The sequence below is a fragment of the Ctenopharyngodon idella genome, chromosome 14, assembly GCF_019924925.1.
Source record: "Ctenopharyngodon idella isolate HZGC_01 chromosome 14, HZGC01, whole genome shotgun sequence".
Lineage (NCBI taxonomy): Eukaryota > Metazoa > Chordata > Actinopteri > Cypriniformes > Xenocyprididae > Ctenopharyngodon > Ctenopharyngodon idella.
Window position 1 is genome coordinate 19332603 of NC_067233.1, and position 19949 is coordinate 19352551.

The window sequence follows — 19949 nt, forward strand, 5'->3', positions numbered from 1 at the left end:
AGCCTTTGCCTTCTGAGAGGCTTCATAGTGGGTTGATTACACAAAGATCACATAAGAATTCTTAAGAGACAGCAAGCACGTTTTGGTTCACCTGAGTGTGCGATACACATCTAGTCATCTTTATTTATATAGCGCTTTACCAGAGCTGGGTAGTAACTGATTACATGTAATCCGGATTACGTAATCAGTTTTCAAAAATTAAGTACTTGTAATTAGATTATATTACATTTTAAAATACTCGTAATCGGATTACAGTTACTTTTTTATTGATTATATGATTACATGTTATTCTCACAATGGCAGTCAAATATTAATAATTCATTTATTTTCTCAGTATTGCAACATTGCATATCTAATCAACTCCTGATTCACACATTAATTATTATTTGAATTATCACTCAGTTTCAGTGAGTTATTTAACCATGCATTAATGTTTTTGGAAGGCTTTTGTCTTTCAAACACATTAAAATCTACAAATTCACATCATTTCATATTTACATGCAGTGCAGGGATTCCCCAACTTTTTGTCAGTTGAAATATATTTGACCCAATATATTTACTTGATGTACCCCCTAAGATTTTAATTTGTACGTTAGGTCAATAATAATAATAAATAATAAAATTAAGTTTACAGTTCTCTGATGTCGGTTAATGGTCACATGACATGCAGGCAAACAAATAATATATATATATATATATATATATATATATTTAATCTTGTTTAGTAGTGTTTTATTTTTAGTGTTTTTACTTTTAAATTATTTATTTTAATAAAATTACGTAATAGCTTTTTATGAAACTCACGAACCCCAGTCTGGGAAACCCTGACGTAATGTAATATTTAATGCACTTCATGTTATTGATAACAAAGAATGGAATACATTTTCTTTCTCTTTGTATTTTTATATCAATATGGTACAAGATTATTCTACTCAAATCAATGTGATAAACGAGTTAGGTCAAAAGTAATCTAAAAGTAATCCAAAAGTAGTCCGATTATATTACCTTAAATATGTAATGTAATGGATTACGTTACTAACTACAATTTTTGTTGTGTAATTTGTAATCAGTAACCAATTACAATTTGTAAGTAATCTACCCAGCTCTGCGCTTTATACAATACAGCTTTACAGATGAAAATAACAGAATCATTGATGAAAACTTCATCAAATATGTAACAAATTCAAATTCTGCTGTAAAGCAACTCTGAAAAGACAATCAGGTCATTATTCAGCTTAATTCAGTATTGGTTCAGTTCAATTCAGTAACTGTGTAAAGTACATCAATTACGAAACAAGTTCAATTCAGTTATAAGCGTCTTTACAGAAGTGTTATTCACTTTGAGTCAGTTTCAATGTTGATTCTATTCAGTTCAATAACAGTGTCGATGCTGCAAAATTTGCCAATCATGAAATGAGTTCAATTCAGCCATAATTAGCTCTACAGAAGACAATGGTGTCATTATCCAGCTCAATTCAGTTCAAGTTTGGTTCTCATCCGTTAATGCCAGTGCAGTCAAATCAGTAATATTACTTAATATTATACTCAAAATTATCATGTGAGGAAGAGATGCGTTTTTCCCGCTGATGTTCCGTGTGTTTCCTGTTGAACCTATGGGCAAATCTGAGTGGCTGTGCTTTTGATTACAGGACGAGCCCACCACTGGAATGGACCCCAAAGCACGACGAGCACTGTGGAACTGCATCCACAGCGTCATCAAAGAGGGACGCTCTGTCGTGCTTACCTCACACAGGTAAATTTATCAGTCTTTTCCCAATACTATCAAAGTTTATGCACTTAAACTGAACACTAACAGTACACTATTAGAGGTATTATTAAAGGGAATAGTTCACCCAAAAATTAACTTTCTGTCATCATTTACTCACCCTCAAGTTGTTCCAAACCCATAAGACTTTCATTCATCTTCAGAACACAAACTTAAATATTTTTAATGAAATCTTGAGACATTTCTGCCCTTTCAACAGGAAAGTCTGTTCACCCAAAACTCTGACATATAAACACTGATCAGCGAACATACATAGAACATGAAGAAGACAGACATAGAAGACTTGGATTAAACTGCTCGATTCATATGGATTTATTTTACAATCTCTTTATGAACGTTTTGAAGCTTCAGAGTTTTGGGTGAAAAGACTTTCAATGTAAGGACACAAATGTCACAGATTTCATTAAAAATATCTTCATTTGAGTTTTGAAGATGAATGAATGTCTTGTGGGTTTGGAATGACATGAGGGTGAGTAATTGATTTTCATTTTTTGGCAAACTATCCCTTTAACTAGTATGCTATTTGAAAACTGTTTACACTGTAACCATGAGTAATGTGACAAACCCAGAAAGCTCCTGTTCTAAACAAGAACACTAGCAGCACTGATAACATTGATGATAGAATCAATACATTTTTGTTTTCCACTAAAATGCGTTAATTTTCATGTTTACTTAGTTTAGCTTAGCTTTATGCTTAGGTTAAACTTCCACCTATCACTAGAGGGCAGTATTTAATCTAATTTCTTCCATACTAACCTGTGTCCTGTTCACTCTTAGCATGGAAGAATGTGAAGCACTGTGCACCAGGATGGCCATCATGGTGAACGGCAGGTTCCGCTGTCTGGGTAGCGTCCAACACCTGAAGAACAGGTAAGATCACCAATAATACAGAGTGCAAAGGTCAGGTTCCAGAAGTTAAAATCAATTCAATTTCTTCACTGGAGAATTGATTTTTAAAGATAACTTAAAAACCGTCAAAGACAAACCTACTGTGAGCTACGAGGTAGTTAATCAATGCTTTGTTAAAGCTGTCAGTCCACAATATTCCAACTTATTTGTTAAAAAATTGTTTTTAACAGCGTAATTCTAAGAGAGAAACTACATAACCCATGATTCTGCAAAGAAATCTCCACTAATCAGAGATCCGAAACAAGTGAATCACCCCAAAAGGATGCTAATTAATATATACAAATAGCTATATTATTTATTTATTTATACATACAGTGCTTAACAAATTTATTAGATATCTGTCAAAAACTTTAAAACTAAAATGCTATTGTCATTTATTAGGCAAATAACAAACTGAAACTAAATAGTCTTTATTCACACTCAAAAAAAAAAAAAAAAATTGGTCTCCCTCGCTCGCATATATATATATATATATATATATATATATATATATATATAGACACACTATACTGCCAAAAGTATTGGGACACCCCTCCAAATCATTGAATTCAGGTGTTCCAATCACTTCCATGGCCACAGGTGTATAAAATCAAGCACCTAGGCATGCAGACTGCTTCTACAAACATTTGTGAAAGAATGCAATAAGTCCATTCGTGAAATTTCCTTACTACTAAATATTCCACGGTCAACTGTTAGTGGTATCATAACAAAGTGGAAGCAATTGGGAAAAACAGCAACTCAGCCACGAAGGCGGCAACTCTGCAGAGTCAATAGCTACAGACCTCCAAACTTCGTGTGGCCTTCAGATTAGCTCAAGAACAGTGTGTAGAGAGCTTCATGGAATGGGTTTCCATGGCCGAGCAGCTGCATCCAAGCCTTACATCACCAAGTGCAATGCAAAGCGTCGGATACAGTGGTGTAAAGCACGCCACCACTGGACTCTAGAGCAGTGGAGACGTGTTCTCTGGAGTGACGAATCACGCTTCTCTGTCTGGCAATCCGATGGATGAGTCTGGGTTTGGCAGTTGCCAGGAGAACGGTACTTGCCTGACTGCATTGTGCCAAGTGTAAAGTTTGGTGGAGGGGGGATTATGGTGTGGGGTTGTTTTTCAGGGGGTGGGCTTGGCCCCTTAGTTCCAGGGAAAGGAACTCTTAATATTTCAGCATACCAAGACATTTCAGACAATTTCATGCTCCCAACTTTGTGGGAACAGTTTGTGGATGGCCCCTTCCTGTTCCAACATGACTGCGCACCAGTGCACAAAGCAAGGTCCATAAAGACATGGATGAGCGAGTTTGGTGTGGAGGAACTTGACTGGGCTGCAGGACCTCGACCCGATAGAACACCTTTGGGATGAATTAGAGCGAAGACTGCGAGCCAGGCCTTCTCGCCAACATCACTGCCTGACCTCACAAATGCGCTTCGAGAAGAATGGTCAAATTCCCATAAACACACTCCTAAACATTGTGGAAAGCCTTCCCAGAAGAGTTGAGGCTGTTATAGCTGCAAAGGGTGGGCCAACTCCATATTAAACCCTACGGATTAAGAATGGGATGTCATTAAAGTTCATGTGCACGTAAAGGCAGGCGTCCCAAAACTTTTGGCAATATAGTGTGTGTGTGTGTATCTGTGCATATTTTGCATGTTATTTCCATATACACGATCAGCATCTTCAAAGCGCTAGTTTTATATTTATCTGCCGTTTTAAGTAGATTTTGTCAGTCGCAATACTTTATGGGATTTTTGTTCTTTCCCTCATTAAAGCCATCAAGTACATAGCCTTGTATCTTTTGTCTTTTTGTCCAATTTTCAATCTTTTTTGCTTCAAATCAAAGTTTGTAATGTTACGATTCATTTTGTTGCAATGTAAAAATGTAAAAAAAAAAAAAAAAAATCCCTATGAGAAAAATGAATGGAAAAATACTTTAGGAACCAAAGAAGCTAAAAAAAGAGGGCAGGCACTGTTGCACTTTATTATGGTTGACATGACTGTAATCTAATTAAAGATACAGTGTCTTGTTTCTGCACACTAGCAGTGTCAAGCAGAACTGCAAAAATACTGACTAAAATAAAGAACATGAAGAATAAAACAAACATTAGTTTTTAGACATTTCTAGACTTGATGTATATATGACATCACTTGTTCATCTTCCTCCAGATTTGGTGATGGATACACCATCATTCTGCGGGTTGCAGGGCCAGATCCTGACCTGCAGCCGGTGATGAAGTTCATTGAGTACGAGCTGCCGGGCAGCACTCTGAAAGAGAAACACAGAAACATGCTACAATACCAGCTTTCCTCCTCCCTTACCTCCCTCGCTCACATCTTTAGCATCCTCGCTAAGAACAAGGAGTTTCTCAGGATAGAGGACTACTCCGTGTCCCAGACCACTCTGGACCAGGTGAGAGAGCATTTCCAACAAACAAATATCACAGGCACATTTATGATCAAGGTTCGTCATGTATGTAGTGCGGTGAAGTTAAAAAGGAAGTTAAAAAACAGTCAACAGGTAACACGTGGTAAAGTGTGTTATGATATTATTGGTGCTATGTATGCTCATATAAAATTATTTTTCAGCAGAAGAGTAAAGAATTATTACATTTTAATAAAAAATATGGAAAATAATTTTCTTTTCTTTACAGGAACATACACAGACACTTTGTGCACAATATAAGCAAGAACATGTATTTATAAATTAAATCATTTTTATTTCATGTTTAATTTTTTGTTGTTAAAGAGGCAATATTATGCCCTTCTTCCAAAGTCTTGATTTAGTTTTGGGGTCTACTAGAATAGGTTTTTATGCTTGAATGTTCAAAAAAACATTACTTTTTCACACATTTTCCATTGTTGCAGAACCTCTTTCCCAGTCTGTCTGTAACTGTTTAGTTCCAGTCTCTATGAAGCCCCTCCTTCTGAAAATGTGCTCTGATTGGTTGGCTGGATCAGTGTGTTGTGATTGGTCAACCGCTTCGAGCATGTTTCGTAAATGTCACGCCCTTGCCATTACCCAACACTACTAAAGCAGCTCAGTCAGGCCTCAACCCTTTAATTTTTGCATATGCCTTAGGCGGGAATTATTTAAATGAGGAATATTGTGACGTGTTCGTTTAAACAAGAATATAAAGAAAAAAACCCTTTGGAGTGACTGTGCTTTGTAACTCTTCAGACCTTTTTCATGCTCAGTTGAAAATATAAAAAAGCATAAAAGGTCCATACATGTTATGAATACATGTCTTCTTCTCAATCTACAGGTATTTGTTAACTTTGCCAAGGACCAAAGTGACGACCACTCAGACAGCTCCATTCGTCGTAAAGAGACAGCGGTGAACATGGCCCTCCTGAGCCCTCTGTCTACTAAAGAGAACATGGAGAAGCCAATAGAAAGCTTTGTCTGAGCCAGAGTCTCTCTTTACATTACATGCTAACTGGAGCCAGTGGATTTCACTTGTTTCACAATGTTTTTGTGGCCTTTGAGCTGCAGTCTGCTGTTCTGACCTCTGCCTGAAGATAAAGGTCTTCACCGATCAGCTGAGAGGCAGATACTGCAATGCAAGTCAATGCAAAAGAAATTGAAAAGACTTCTCGTGTTTCTAGCATGGCTGAATTTGAACCGTGTTAGTCACAGTCTTAAACTTGAAGCCATCATTTCTGGTGTAGACTGCATGGACTATATTTTGCGCAGTCGTTGACAGAGATTGATTTTCATTGTGTGAGATAACTGGGCAGATGACAAAATGCCAATGATTAATAATTCAGGGTCAGTGTCTTTATATTTTATATTCTTAAGATTAGAAGACTGGGAATCACATGCTGAAGAATCATAATTGTTTGTGTGGCCAAGGGCTGAGCTGCAAAACTGCAAATTGTACTATGTTAAAATGATTTTGTTTTTAATATGTCTTTATTTATAAACCAGCAATTGTTTTAGATGTTTTAGAAAGGAGCATTATTTTATAGGATGTTCTATCCACGAGTGCCTCACATTATCTTCATACTGCCGATGCAAGTTAAGAATTTTTGTGCATGGAGAAAACAAGGTGATTGATTTTGTAGGGTTTTTTTTTAATAAATTAAAGTTTATACAAGTAAGCTTTACAGTTACATTGTGTAACAAATACCTCAGAGTCATATGAACAACTTAGAAGGAAATCAATTTAAACATACCGATCATGTGCCTTCTTTAGTAAAAGGGCATTCGGGGTGTCCTTCACTGGATTAAATACAGAAAATACAGAAATCCACAAAGAGAATTTCCAACTGTATTTACATAGCCGTTCAGTACAGTAAGGGTGATCAATCCATACATTCAGTTTGGATTGTTAATCAGTATTTTGGTTCTCATTGGGATAGGTGACAGTGATGTCCGCCTTTCATCCAAGCACTTTACTTGCTATGTTAATTAGAAAAAAAGATATATTAATTTAATTTCCACGTGTTAATCTCTTTGCACTGGATTTTCCACAGACAATGTTTTTGCTATTTTTCCATTTACTGTTTAGTATTGGTTTGGATTCGATCAAAATAATAGAACAAAAAAAAAAAAAATACTAAAAAGGACAAAAAGTCTTAGTACCACAGTGATGCTCCTCATTAATACCTGTTTACATTTCAATTTTATGGCTGTGGAATGTCTGTTACTCGCCTTCTACACTTACTGTATTTACACAATAAAACATGACAATCTACAACCCTATTATTTGTTTGATCTGTGACATCATATTGAGGAATTCAGTGTATGAATTATTTTCAGTGTCAATCTGTTTCAGATATAACATAAAGAAGCACCATAAATGTTATTACTATATCTAATCCATTCAAAAAGCAATAATACATCGCTCAATTCATTTATTGCCATGGAAGCATTTATTGTTGATAAGAAATTTTGCATAACACTAATGATTAATATCTTAATTATCTTAAGACTTGATTAACTTGATAAACTAGTGTTTTTAGTCTTAATGTGATGCAAAGCATTATTTTGACCCACAATCATTATTTGATCATCTGCAAAAACTTAAAGGAACTTGCTATTAAATCAGTTTATCAGTCCACTTATTTCATTTACATTTTGCATAAATGAAATCTCACTCCACATTTCCCTGATTTTGAAGTCAAACCATGAGGTCATGTTATTTGATTGGTGAGAAAGAACAGGGGAACATGAGTTTGTTCTTCTGTGACACCAGGTACGCTGCACTCTCCCTTACTGGAGAAAAAATAAATAAATACAAAAGTAAAAAAGGTGAAATGTAATTTTAAAAATGTAAACAGTAAAACGAAAAATATTTTTTCCCAGAATGCTTTCATAATCACAGAATGATATTGTTTGCTGTAATGTTATATTTAAGATTTACCTGCCGCCACCACTCTGGCATCTCCATGAGATTTATGGCGTATTGCTGCCCGCTGGTCTGCACTCTCATACCACCATAAAACATGCACTGAGCATTGGAAAGAAATGTCAGAATACATATACAAAAAAAGCAGCTTGAAAACTATATGGGCCAGATTTACTAAACCGCAATCCCATAAAAGCGCCAATGGGAGTGGAAAGTTCTGCAGGGGATTTACTGAAAGTGTGCACATTAAAGAACACAGACGCTGTCGAATCTTCTCCATAATGACCAACACAGTCCATCAAGAGCAGAGCAAATTTGTGTAGGGTTGCAAACAAGCAGAGCCGATGATAATCAGGTGAATGTGATCTACTAACAACACAGGCGCAAAGTGACTTGAAGGGTTAGTTCACCCAAAAATGAATATTCTGTCATTAATTACTCACCCTCATGTCGTTGCACACCCATAAGACCTTCGTTCACCTTCGGAACACAAATTAAGATATTTTTGATAAAATCTGAGAAGTATGACTCTTCCATAGACAGCAATATAATCAATAATTTCAAGGTCCAGAAAGGTACTAAAGACATCTGAAACCAAAACCACCGACGTGACTGCAGTGGTTCAACCTTAAATTTATGAAGCGACGAGAATACTTTTTGTGCGCCAAAACAATGATAACAACTTTATTCAACAATATCTTCTCTTCTGTGTCATTCTCACACAGTTTACGTCCAGCGCTTCCAGGTTCTACGTCAGAACACCGACTCATTATTGACCGGCTCCTGCGTCAGCATCACACGCATGCGTCATGCTGTTCACATGTGCAGCTTTGGCCAACACTGAGCCGGCATTCGGATGTAAACACGGAAGCCTTCACTGTGCTTACTGTGTCACCAAGGATAATGACAGAGAAGAGAAGAGATTGTTGAGTAAAGTCGTTATTTTTGTTTTGTTTTTGCGCACAAAAAGTATTTTTGCCGCTTCACGAAATTAAGGTCGAACCACTATAGTCACGTCGACTGTTTTAACAATGTCTTTAGTACCTTTCTGGACCTTAAAAGTGTTGATTATACTGCTGTCTATGGACGAGTCATTTACCTCTTGGATTTCATCAAAAATATCTTAATTTGTGTTCTGAAGATGAACAAAGGTCTTACGTGTTTGGAACGACTTGAGGGTGAGTAATTAATGACAGAATTTTCATTTTTGGGTGAACTAACCCTTTAAGACATGCTTTTTGGGGCGTAAATAATGGTACAAATACCAGTAAATTGACCAGTAAATAGTCATTACTCCAGTCTTCAGTGTCACATGATTCTTCAGAAATCAAACAGGTTGACTAAAAAACTAAAAAATTCATTATGATATGACTTGGTAATTATTTTAAAAACATAATTGTTTTCTTGCTTACACTCACATTGATTGAGCTGTCCAAATTCAGAGTGAAAAACCCCAACTGAGTGGGCGTATCCTGATCCCATGTGGGTGCCCACTGCTGCCTGAAATGCCTTACCCCACACCGCCGGACCGCCCGGCTTCATCTGGAAGGTGGCCAGCTCGAAAACTCCTTCAGAAAACAACATATTTTAACAAAAGCCATTCAGATAAGTATGCCTGGAGTATGTGAAATCTGTATGTTCTTTTGTGAACAATTTATACATATTTGTAATGGCAGAAGGGTGAATATTCAGGAAACCCCTTTGAAAACAGTCATTATGATTGCAGTTCCAATCAAATCAATAAGTTGTTAAAATGTCTTTTTTCTTTGGTTATGTCTTATATCACCTATAGTATCAAGTGAGCAGGCATTAGTGACCCCTTAAAAAACCGATGCATCACTTGTTAATGCACATATTTCACACCTCCATCTTTGGGTGGCTTCTGAAGTTTGCTCCAGGGTACGAGGTACGTCACCTCATTATGCTGAGAGCTCAGCATGGGCATCGCTTTAGAGATGTACTGATCAATCCAGCTGGGGTCCTGAGCCAGGGCTGCCCGCACAGATGCACGCTGGGCATAGCTGTCTAAACAACATTATAGCAAAGACAGAAAAGAAGGAGTTGTATGTGGAGCAGTACTATGTCTTCAGATATTTTTTGAATGAAATATACACATAATATTTTTGCATCAATACAGTAAACAAGAAATCTTACTAAGAATGTCTAAAAAAAAAAAAAAAAAATCTAGTAAGGGGCCAAAAACAGGATGTCCTGGCTACTATGGGACACCTGGCAACCTTTGGTCAGAACTTTGTAATGTTTTGTTGCATTTTACTTATTTATGAGTCCTATAAATCTTTTAAAGAGCAGATTTAAGAATTCAGTAGTCATTCTCACCATACTTCCAGATGTGGAAAACCTGATTGAGACCCCCATATTCCACACTCCAGTATCCGATGAGCTCTGAGTGGGCTGTACGCAGTTGGATCTTCTCATTGGTCAGTTTGAGGAAGGCAGCGTTGAGATGCGGCTGGATGTTATATGTGCGGAACTCATAGAAGGTTTCATGCTGCTGCTGCGGTCCGGTGAAGATTGATGCCCTGGGCTGCTTGTCAAATGTAAAACAAACTGCTAGTGACACCATGTGGTCATTATTAGAACTGTTCAGTGTAAAATGTCTACACTTGTCTGAATCTATATGATTTCATAAAACAGATTTTTTTTTGGAGAAATGGCAGCTTCAGCCTTCTGCTTCTGTTTTTCAATTGCACAGCCCCCATACAAAACCATTAGCACATTTTAAAAACCTTGAAACTGTCATCTGATGTCAAAGATAAACTGTACAAATGTTTATGTTCTACAAGTTCAGACCAGCCGATTCCAACTTAAGTACAAAGATCAAACCCTATACCACTAATGTCTATACGTACATTACGTACGAAGCATATATATATAATTTATTTTTTAACAAGACAACTCTGTACTTAATGCCATGTTAAAAACTGAACAGATGGACACACTGCGTATAAATATAGAAGAGGAAAAAAGTCATTTAAACATGGAATATGTAAATTCCCAAAATATTTAAGAAAATTTTGCACTTTTTCTTAGTCAGTAAATGAAATAAGCAAAATGATGTTAACTCCTTTGCACAAAAGGTCAGATTTTCTTCATTTTCACAAGATGCTTTTTGGAGTTTATGCAGCTGAAGTGCTACTGTCATTAACCCTGCAAGCATGATATACAAAAAAACAGTCAGAAAAATCTAATCTTTTGAAATGGGACATTGTCATATTTGATACGTCAGACTTTTATGGCTCATATTATAGTATGATATAGGAGAATATGGAGCTCATATACTCGAGGAGGGGAAGAAACACCTCGATTTTATTCAGAGGCTCAAACTGGGCAAAAATATGCAATTTGATGCAGTTTCTGATATTAATATGGCCAAAAAGTAGAAATTCTGATAGCCTGTAATGTAAATCAATGAGATCTCAGACTAATAACATTAAATGCATATAAATATCAGTTGTCACTCTATATCTTCCAATAATGTCTTAGTAAGATGATATTTAAATGCTTAGTTTTATTATCAAAGCTCTGGTTATACTAGAAAGCTATACTTACATTTACTTTTATAAAAATCAGTAAAGATTTCACAGCAAAAAGACACATGTACATGACCTGAAGAGGGGGCATTTATAGAATTATACTAAAAGGCCTTTTACCTGCTAAAAACATACAAACTATCAATCACACAACAGAAGGCATTAAAAATAGTTTTTGATCTATTGATCATGTTAAGAATTTGAGGTCATAGAAATTTGCTTATTAAATATAATACAACAGGCTTTAAGAAAAAAAATAGAGACAACAATTTCAACTTTTCATTGAAAATGTTGTGCTTATAATGCAATTCGTAATTAATGTTTATAGTATCAATGCATTTTTATCTGTAGTCTCAGACTTTTTGACCCCACTGTATAATCAACATATGCATGAACTTCCATCATTAATGAAACACATGAATAGTTTCTATTTGGATTATTGAACTCTTTTGCAGTGATTTCATGCTTTTGTAATTCCTGACACTGCCAAGTCCTAAACAATGTAACAGTGGAGTTACATGATCATTTGATTGACAAGGGGGGGGGCGTCCTCTGATGCACCTTCAAAAACAAAACTGACGTTTGTCTTTTAACTCCATTCAAGAATCACAAAGATTCAGTATCATTAGACTTGTAAACTTACATTGATGAATGTTTAAGTCAAACTTGTGATTGATAATTAAACTCACCGTAAGTCGGTTTTTCACAGACAGAAAGTGTTCTGCGTGACGTAACGCTTTCCGGTAAATAGCGCGTAATTGTATCATTTTTCTCGATGTGAATCTGGAACCGTACCCGCAGCGTGACTGACGTGCTAGATAAGACGTGCAGCCTTGAACGAAGCTCACTCAGAGCCAGTACGGAAGCCGAAATGTATCGTTTATGTTCGCTGCATGAAAGTATATGTGCTCATTGAGCGAACTATTTTCATTTTTATTAATTATTAGCATTTAAAACTTTACATTTATAATAATAAAAAAAATATATATAGATATAATGATATGAAAGTCTCCTATATATATGCTGTCTTGTTTAATTGTATACTATTTGTACTACTTTAAGATTTTGTTGTTAACAAATGTAGAATATAATACATTTAAACTTATATTGTCTCTTTAATTACTTTAATATTATTTTTTTATTATTATTTGCCAGAATTTGACCCACAGCCAGAGTTTTTCTATAACACATGAAAGGTGTTAAAATAAGGAAAGTTCCACTTTGCACTTTTTCATAAGAATTATTTCATTTCAAAGATCTTCAAAAGGAAATTCTCTGTATGTTTTGATAGTATACCCATACATTTTTTAAGTTCAAAAGTCTCTTCAATCCCATATTCCCTGCTGCATTATGTAGTTAATTATTACATTTCATAATTATTGTTAACTGCATTCCATGTTTAGAGGAATTCCATTTATCTGGGGCCAATAAACAGGGACACACGTCCCAGCCAGACGTGTTTTGAGGGATATTATATACAGGCCAATGCATTTTGGATTGTGCTCAGCAATTTTTGGACAGACTGGAATGTTTATCCCTTAATAAAGAGAGAGACAATAGAGAGGCTCTGTTCTCACTGTTGTTGACGCGGGATGGTGGGTAGGTGGGGCGGATAGCCGTCAAAATATCAGCACCTCTCCTCCTCCTCCTCACTTTCAAACTATATGTTGCTGGTCATCAACAACACAACACTCACAAACGAGCTGGAAGTCATCAGTCACTAATTAAAAGCTCTCCACCTGAATTTACAGATCCAGATTTTTGTTTAGAAATCCAGACTTCCTTCCTTTGAGCATCATGACTGGAACAGCAGTGGTTCTGATGAGCCTGGTCTTCATCCTTTCTGTGGGTAAGTCTCCTCTACTGTAATTTTAAAAGAGAACTGTTATTATTTTAATCATTGAGGTGTGCCATTTGCAATTAACAACAGCAATGAGATTAATCCAACAGTACTAATTTTTCAGGCGCAGAGGATAAATCAAGACTCTACCGTAGAGTAAGTCCATTTATGCATGAGCAAACGCCTTTCAGAAAATGAACTGTGATGCATAACAGGCATTTATTGTAAATTGCATGTGTGCTTTTAATCTGACAGCCTGCATGTGGAGGTCTGAGTGTCAATCAAGCATGTCCTCTCAACTACTCTCCTGTGTGCGGTAATGATGGCATCACATACGTCAATGAATGCACCCTGTGTGTGCAGAGAATGTGAGTCCATTCATTTGCTTCTGTTAGTGTAGGATAACAGCATTACAGGGTAATTTTTGCCTGTAAATTCTCATACTGTTAAAGACTGTTAGTAAGCAAACGTTGTGGTATGGATGCGGGGATGTTGGATAACTGAAAGGGTGTTTGTTTTTTAGGCACACAAATGCAGACATTTTGATTGTGAAAGACGGCCGCTGCTGAGGAGGAGGACCTTATGATATCATCACTTCGCTTTTTATATCTATGTTTGTTTAAGAGTGTTGTTTGCTATGCTCATTCAGACCAGTTTTGCACTTATCAGTATACCTATACAGTAGATGTGTGAAAACCTACTGCATGTTAAAATGAAAAATACTAGTACTAAAATTAATAATATGTGTCAGTTTATCACATTTAAATGACTTTGAGTGAATAGTGCAGAGTGTTTGAATTTCTATTTACTCAGTTTGTTTTACATCAATACTGTCCTGTCTTTCCCAGCACACAGGGAACGTTCTCAGAACTTTGGCTAACATTCTGGCAAGGATTTTTCACAGTTATGAACAAACTTTCTTCCAGTAACATTAATAGAATGTTCATTCAAAGTGATCTGGTCTTAAATAACATTTTCCAAACATTAGCACAAACATGTTATTTGTACATCATTCATGGAACGTTTTTCTGAAAAATTTAGTTGGATATTAGTCTAATGTTTTTTTAAACATTACTACTTGCTACTTTTTCAGAATGGTTCAGAGAACATTCAAAAGTAATATTCTCCTAATACTTGCAAAATAGAGAAAACATTCCCTTAATGCTTTCTTTAACATTCACTAAAACAAGAAACACTTAAATATCTGGACGTTTTTAACGTTCTGAGAACATTCCAACTTTTTCATAACTTAATGGGAACATAAGCAACATTTTTTTTTTTTAGTTGGGTTAATATATTTCAGCTCTTCCATTAAGTTTCTTTCTTTTTAGGAGCTGCTCAGAGTGCAATGTTTCAAGAGTGAAGTTTTGAGTTAGGCTACAGCTTATTTTTCTAAATATGTTAAAAAACTATCTAACAAAAATGGAAATGTGACATGATGACTGTGACATGAAGACCATTTATACTTTGATTTTACATTTTTTGCTAATAAAATAAACATACTATGCCAAACAATTGTAAGACTGACCAGCTTCATTTATGTCTTGCTTTTCTTTGCAGCATATTTATGATAACACTGAAAAAGAAACAAAAAGGTTCTGCACACTGAACGCAGTGAGGTGTGCTGCACATTTTTGTGCGTGACTTTTTAAATCTCATTCAAAACTACCGACGAAACATCTCGTTTAATTTAAAATAGCATGTACAGTAATGTTAATTTTGTATCAGATGCAAGTCTTGGCTTTAAAATCAAAGCAGCTGATATTTTGTAGACTCTGTGGCGGAACGCAATTTTCAGAACTGTATTTTGAGGGACTGTTTAAAGTGACGTACCAATACAATGACCGCTCACTCACATGTGAGTTTTGACACAACATACTTCCGGTTAAGAAATAAATTTTGTGTAAACAATATAATGTTAAATATTTCATAATATAACGCGTTTTAAGATTTAAGATTAGTAGCGATAATCACTCGTTGAAGCTCTTGCTGAGACAAATAATAAAAATGCGCTTTCTGGATGTCAGCTAACCAGTTACGCCTCGCAACTATTCAGAACTAACAAAATTATTCAAGTTAAACTAATTTAATAACTCGTAACTCTGATATCCTTATGCTGAGACTGTTATCGGTGAACTTTGGAGGGCTTATAGAGCACAGGACACTCTTACGTCTTAAATTCAGCACATCATCTGTCATGGCCAAAAGCAAATTTGAATACGTGAGAAACTTTGAGCTTGACGACACATGTTTGAGAAACTGCTACATTGTGGTTCGGCTAGATGGACGCAACTTCCACAAGTAAGTGATTCTGTAAATGCTTGCAATTAGTACAGTTACAACATGCTGTTGTAAGTTCTAACACTGTCTTATGTATTTAGTTTCGTGGAGGGTAAAACATGGTATACGTGAGTTCACCAAGTACAACATGTTCCTTGATCAACATTCTAATCATCCAATCAAATTTGAGGGACAAGTTTACAGTTAATGTAAAGTGCAGGCGTACAACCAGGGTTAGGTGGCTCTACAACAGTGTTATTCACCTATCTTTACATCTGATTTTAAGGGTAACTTATGGGCAGGGTAACTAGGGATAGGGATAGGACTAAATTTTCAGACAGAAATGTTGTTCCAGGATCAACAAAATATTTTGATCCTGGAACATGTCTTATTTGGGCAAAATCACGGTGACCGGTAGAACATGCACTATGACTGAAGTAATTTCTATCATGATCCCCTCGATTGCAGGTTTTCTGATCAGCATAACTTCATTAAACCCAATGATGACAGAGCTCTGGGTTTGATGAGCCGCAGTGCCCGTTCGGTCATGGAGGAGCTGGAAGACATCACTATAGCCTATGGACAGAGTGACGAGTTCAGCTTTGTGTTCAAAAGATCAACCACCTGGTTCAAAAGAAGGGCCAGGTATAATTCTATGCTGATACAGTGCCATAGATAAACTTGCAAACTGTGCAATGCATTTCAAAACCATCTTGATGTCAAACACCACAATTGTTGACAAGAATTATGCTGTCTAGGACAAAACTTTTCAATCTTTTAGATGTCACGGACCCCCATATATGTTCATTCTCATGCGAAGCAGCCCATACTAAAATTTAAAAGGCAGCTATACATATTTTTATGTATAACGACTCAATTTATACTGTGAAAAACAAATATTATAAATGTGAAATAGTTTTTCTACACATTTTTTCCATTGACCACCTAACACTTCCTTGTGGCACCCTTGGCAGTCCCCGAACCCCGAAACTCACTCATTAACTGTTTTCTTCTCTCTCTACAGTAAACTGATGACCCATGTGGCTTCCCAGTTTTCCTCTAGCTTTGTTTTCTATTGGAAGGAGTATTTTGGGGAGCAGCCGCTGCTGTACCCGCCCAGCTTTGATGGCAGGGTGGTCCTGTATCCTAGCAACCGTAACCTTAGAGACTATCTAAGCTGGAGACAGGCAGATTGTAAGTTAATGTATTTTGGCTAACACTTTATTTTGATTGTCCCCTTTAGACATTCTGTTGACTATTAGAGTATTCATAGTTTTGTATCTTCTCAGGTCACATTAACAATTTGTACAACACTACGTTTTGGACGCTGGTGCAGAAAGGAGGACTGACCACAACACAGGCTGAAGATAGACTCAATGTATTCTCAAATATTTATGTTCTAAATTTTTTTCCATATTAGTTATCGTATATGTTTGAAGGCTGCTTGTCACTAAAGGACAAGAAAGGTTTCCACTAAAAACAATATAAACATGGCAGAATTTAAAAGTCTAGTCAAGCACGTTTACCCAGATACATATCTCAATATTTAATACTAATATAATACATTAGTACTGTCAAATAAATTAATCGCATCTAACATAAAAATTTGTAAATATATAACATGTACGTATATATATACATTTACAAACTTTTGTTAGATGTGATTATTTGCAATTAATCGATTTGAAAGTATTATTATACATACATAAAACATGCATTTTCCCCCAAATAAGTTTAATTAAACATGCCTAATTCTAGTACAATTATTTTGACTATTTAAATTCTATAGCTGTTGTGTAATTTACATAAAGAGCCTACAAAGATGCATAATTTTTCCCACACACAGGGAACACAAGCAGCGGATAAGAACGAGATCTTGTTTTCTGAGTTCAGTATCAATTACAATAATGAATCCCCACTGCACAAAAAAGGCACAACTTTAATATGGGAAAAGGTAAGAGGCAGCTGGGAAAACAGCTTTTTTTATTCTAATCTCTTTAATGAAATTTCTAACTCTATATACTTTCTCAAACTCTTTCCTTCAGGTGACTGAAACCGCAACTAAACAGATCAAGCGCCCAGATGAAGAAGAGACAGAAGTTACTGTAACACGGACCAGAAAGAAGGTTACAAGTCATTCCTGTGATATCATTGGAGATCAGTTCTGGGAAGAACATACAGACATTCTGGAAAGTGACCAGTGTTGATCACACGGTTAAAAGACTCTACCAGACCAAAAATGCGAGTTCATTTTTCCTTTTGGTATTTAATTAAAAAAACTTTCAATATTTTATATCTATTGTCTTTTTTTGGAGAAAAAGACTGAAAGGTGATGTTGCCATGTTATTTTTTCCCCATAAGATCTCTAGTGGAGATAAGGAATGACACAGGGATCTTATTCTCTCCTGCAGGGATGAGCATCTGTTTTTACCTCACCCCCACTGTGTGCTGATGATGACTTTAAAAGTCTGTTTTCTCCAGATGTCAGTCTTTACGAATTCTGTACAATAGAATCAACATGAGTACATTTAATGAAGTGAGCATGAAATCAGTACTTTAAAGGGATAGTTCACCCAAAAATGAAATAAATGAATACTGTCATCATTTACTCACCCTCAGGTTGTTCCAAACCTGTATGAATTTCTTCTGCTGAACACAAAAGGAGATACAGTATTTTGAAGAATGTTGGTAACCAAACAGTTTATGGGCCCTATTGACTTCCATAGTATGGAAAATAAATAAATAAATACTATGGAAGTCAATGGGGTCCATCAACTGTTTGGTTACCGACATTCTTCAAATTATCTTTTGTGTTCAGCAGAAGAAATTCATACAAGTTTGGAACAACTTGAGGGTGAGTAAATGATGACAGTATTTTCATTTTTGGGTGAACTATCCCTTTAAGATATATTCTGGGTTCAATACAGATTAAGGACTTGTGCACTTGTGTCATAATGTTGATCACAAAAAAGCCAAAATCTAGATTACGCTCACAATGTAAGTGAGTGGGGCTAATTTTTGTAGGATTTTAAAGCAGAAATGTGAAGTACTTGCATTAAATTTTCTGTTATAACTTGTGCATTAGAATTCTAAAGCTGTAAACCTCTAAATCTAAAAATCAATTTTTACAGTCTTTTCAGGGTTATAGTGTTATGATATTACATTGTCATGGTGAAAAAGTTGTAAAATTGATTAAAGCTGCAAGCAGCGTTGAAAGGGCCCTCGCTCCCGGGGCCACCGCCACCCGGTGGCTTTAGGAAAACAGTGAATAGTGGGCGACATGCATGTAAGCGAGTAAACACAGGAGAAATATGGCAGTCATTTCGACGTGCCACACTTCCTGCTGCCAACAGGTGGCACTTTGACTATTACAGAATATTGCCATGTAGATGTCTTTAGGCCAGGACTATCAAACTTACGAAGTTTGGAGCAGATCGGACGTTGTATACCTGAGTTACAACAACTACCTGTTTCATGGCGTTAATCACATACTTTAGCACTCAGCCAAGGGTTGCACGATTTAATGTGTTTCTAGCATGTTTGGTACTTCACAGCATGTTTAAATGTGTTTCTGGGAGTGAATTACAGTGTAAAGCATGCCATTTGCTGTTGCCAGCAGGTGGCACTATGACTAACTGAATATTGGCATGTAGCTGTCTTTAGGCCAGGACTCTTATCACACATGTGAAGTTTGGGGCAGATCGAACACTGTATGCCTGAGTTACAACAGCTTCTTCTTTCATAGGGAAACATCAGACTTTGTTAGGCCGCCATGGACACACCCTTCAGCGAAAACTCATGATCTTCACAATTTAACATCGCTAAGGCCTTAAGATTAGACTGACTAGGGGGCGGTTTCCCAGACAGAGATTAAGCCTAGTCCTAGAATAAAATGGCCCTTTAAACCAGATTAACAGAAATCTGCTTTCTCTGTCATGGTTTAAAATAGTCCTAGACTTAGTCTAGTCCAGAGTTTAATAAGCTGATTTCCTGGAGGAAGACTAGAGATACTCCAGGACTAAATTGAGGCTTAAATTAAACCTACCAGGAGGCAGGTTTAACTTCAGATTAACGTTGTGTTTCAAAGAAGACACATGTATTATGTATTACTTGGATATATATCTGATATTGATATACACTGTTTGTGTATATATATATATATATATATATATATAATAATTATTATTATTATTATTATTATTATTTTTTTATGCTGTTCACTGTATTTAAACAATTTAT

The 19949-nt window shown here is 36.0% G+C and overlaps 4 protein-coding genes across 6 annotated transcripts in view; 3 read left to right on the plus strand and 1 right to left on the minus strand.

Annotated features, from left to right (window-relative positions):
* abca1b (ATP-binding cassette, sub-family A (ABC1), member 1B) overlaps positions 1–7393 on the plus strand; it is a 40155-nt gene extending 32762 nt beyond the window's left edge. Inside the window, exons 44-47 of the mRNA XM_051859782.1 lie at positions 1650–1753; positions 2564–2656; positions 4855–5098; positions 5952–7393. Of these exons, the coding sequence (XP_051715742.1) occupies positions 1650–1753; positions 2564–2656; positions 4855–5098; positions 5952–6095 (585 nt within the window). The 3' untranslated portion in view covers positions 6096–7393. The remainder of the gene's footprint in view (positions 1–1649; positions 1754–2563; positions 2657–4854; positions 5099–5951) is intronic.
* Positions 7394–7540: 147 nt separating this feature from the next.
* On the minus strand, positions 7541–12467 carry nipsnap3a (nipsnap homolog 3A (C. elegans)). Of its 2 annotated transcripts, none has more exons than XM_051859784.1 (6): positions 12280–12467; positions 10377–10584; positions 9903–10064; positions 9458–9607; positions 8055–8141; positions 7541–7906 (listed from the first exon to the last, which is right to left on the minus strand). In XM_051859784.1, the coding sequence occupies exons 1-6, from the start codon at positions 12355–12357 to the stop codon at positions 7830–7832; spliced, it is 762 nt and encodes a 253-aa protein (XP_051715744.1). In that variant the 5' UTR covers positions 12358–12467; the 3' UTR covers positions 7541–7829. The 2 variants fall into 2 exon arrangements, with proteins under 2 accessions (XP_051715744.1, XP_051715743.1); XM_051859783.1 differs by having other exon boundaries at positions 9452–9607.
* A 191-nt stretch (positions 12468–12658) lies between these two features.
* LOC127494278 (probable pancreatic secretory proteinase inhibitor) lies at positions 12659–14935 on the plus strand. The gene is made up of 4 exons (XM_051860026.1): positions 12659–13439; positions 13555–13586; positions 13686–13798; positions 13954–14935. The coding sequence occupies exons 1-4, from the start codon at positions 13388–13390 to the stop codon at positions 13997–13999; spliced, it is 243 nt and encodes an 80-aa protein (XP_051715986.1). The 5' UTR covers positions 12659–13387; the 3' UTR covers positions 14000–14935.
* A 317-nt stretch (positions 14936–15252) lies between these two features.
* On the plus strand, positions 15253–18003 carry thg1l (tRNA-histidine guanylyltransferase 1-like). 2 transcript variants are annotated; one of them, XM_051860935.1, is made up of 6 exons: positions 15253–15731; positions 16179–16355; positions 16735–16904; positions 17000–17088; positions 17557–17664; positions 17756–18003. In XM_051860935.1, exons 1-6 carry the CDS (start codon positions 15544–15546, stop codon positions 17915–17917), a joined length of 894 nt encoding a protein of 297 aa, XP_051716895.1. In that variant the 5' UTR covers positions 15253–15543; the 3' UTR covers positions 17918–18003. The 2 variants fall into 2 exon arrangements, with proteins under 2 accessions (XP_051716895.1, XP_051716896.1); XM_051860936.1 differs by lacking the exon at positions 15253–15731 and having other exon boundaries at positions 16289–16355; positions 16830–16904.
* Positions 18004–19949: the final 1946 nt, after the last annotated feature.

What these genes read in the sequence shown, in the direction of transcription:
- nipsnap3a (XM_051859783.1), bottom strand. Translation starts at nt 12,357, where the DNA reads ATGATACAATTACGCGCTATTTACCGGAAAGCGTTACGTCACGCAGAA. An exon ending in CTGTGAAAAACCGACTTACG is followed by an intron (nt 10,585 to 12,279) that starts GTGAGTTTAATT and finishes TTTGACAAGCAG; the next exon opens with CCCAGGGCATCAATCTTCAC. An exon ending in TGCCAGAGTGGTGGCGGCAG is followed by an intron (nt 7,907 to 8,054) that starts GTAAATCTTAAA and finishes TTTTTTCTCCAG; the next exon opens with TAAGGGAGAGTGCAGCGTAC.
- LOC127494278 (XM_051860026.1), top strand. Translation starts at nt 13,388, where the DNA reads ATGACTGGAACAGCAGTGGTTCTGATGAGCCTGGTCTTCATCCTTTCT. An exon ending in GGTCTTCATCCTTTCTGTGG is followed by an intron (nt 13,440 to 13,554) that starts GTAAGTCTCCTC and finishes CTAATTTTTCAG; the next exon opens with GCGCAGAGGATAAATCAAGA. An exon ending in ACCCTGTGTGTGCAGAGAAT is followed by an intron (nt 13,799 to 13,953) that starts GTGAGTCCATTC and finishes TTTGTTTTTTAG; the next exon opens with GCACACAAATGCAGACATTT.
- thg1l (XM_051860935.1), top strand. Translation starts at nt 15,544, where the DNA reads ATGCTGAGACTGTTATCGGTGAACTTTGGAGGGCTTATAGAGCACAGG. An exon ending in AAGCTGGAGACAGGCAGATT is followed by an intron (nt 16,905 to 16,999) that starts GTAAGTTAATGT and finishes GTATCTTCTCAG; the next exon opens with GTCACATTAACAATTTGTAC. An exon ending in AGGCTGAAGATAGACTCAAT is followed by an intron (nt 17,089 to 17,556) that starts GTATTCTCAAAT and finishes TCCCACACACAG; the next exon opens with GGAACACAAGCAGCGGATAA.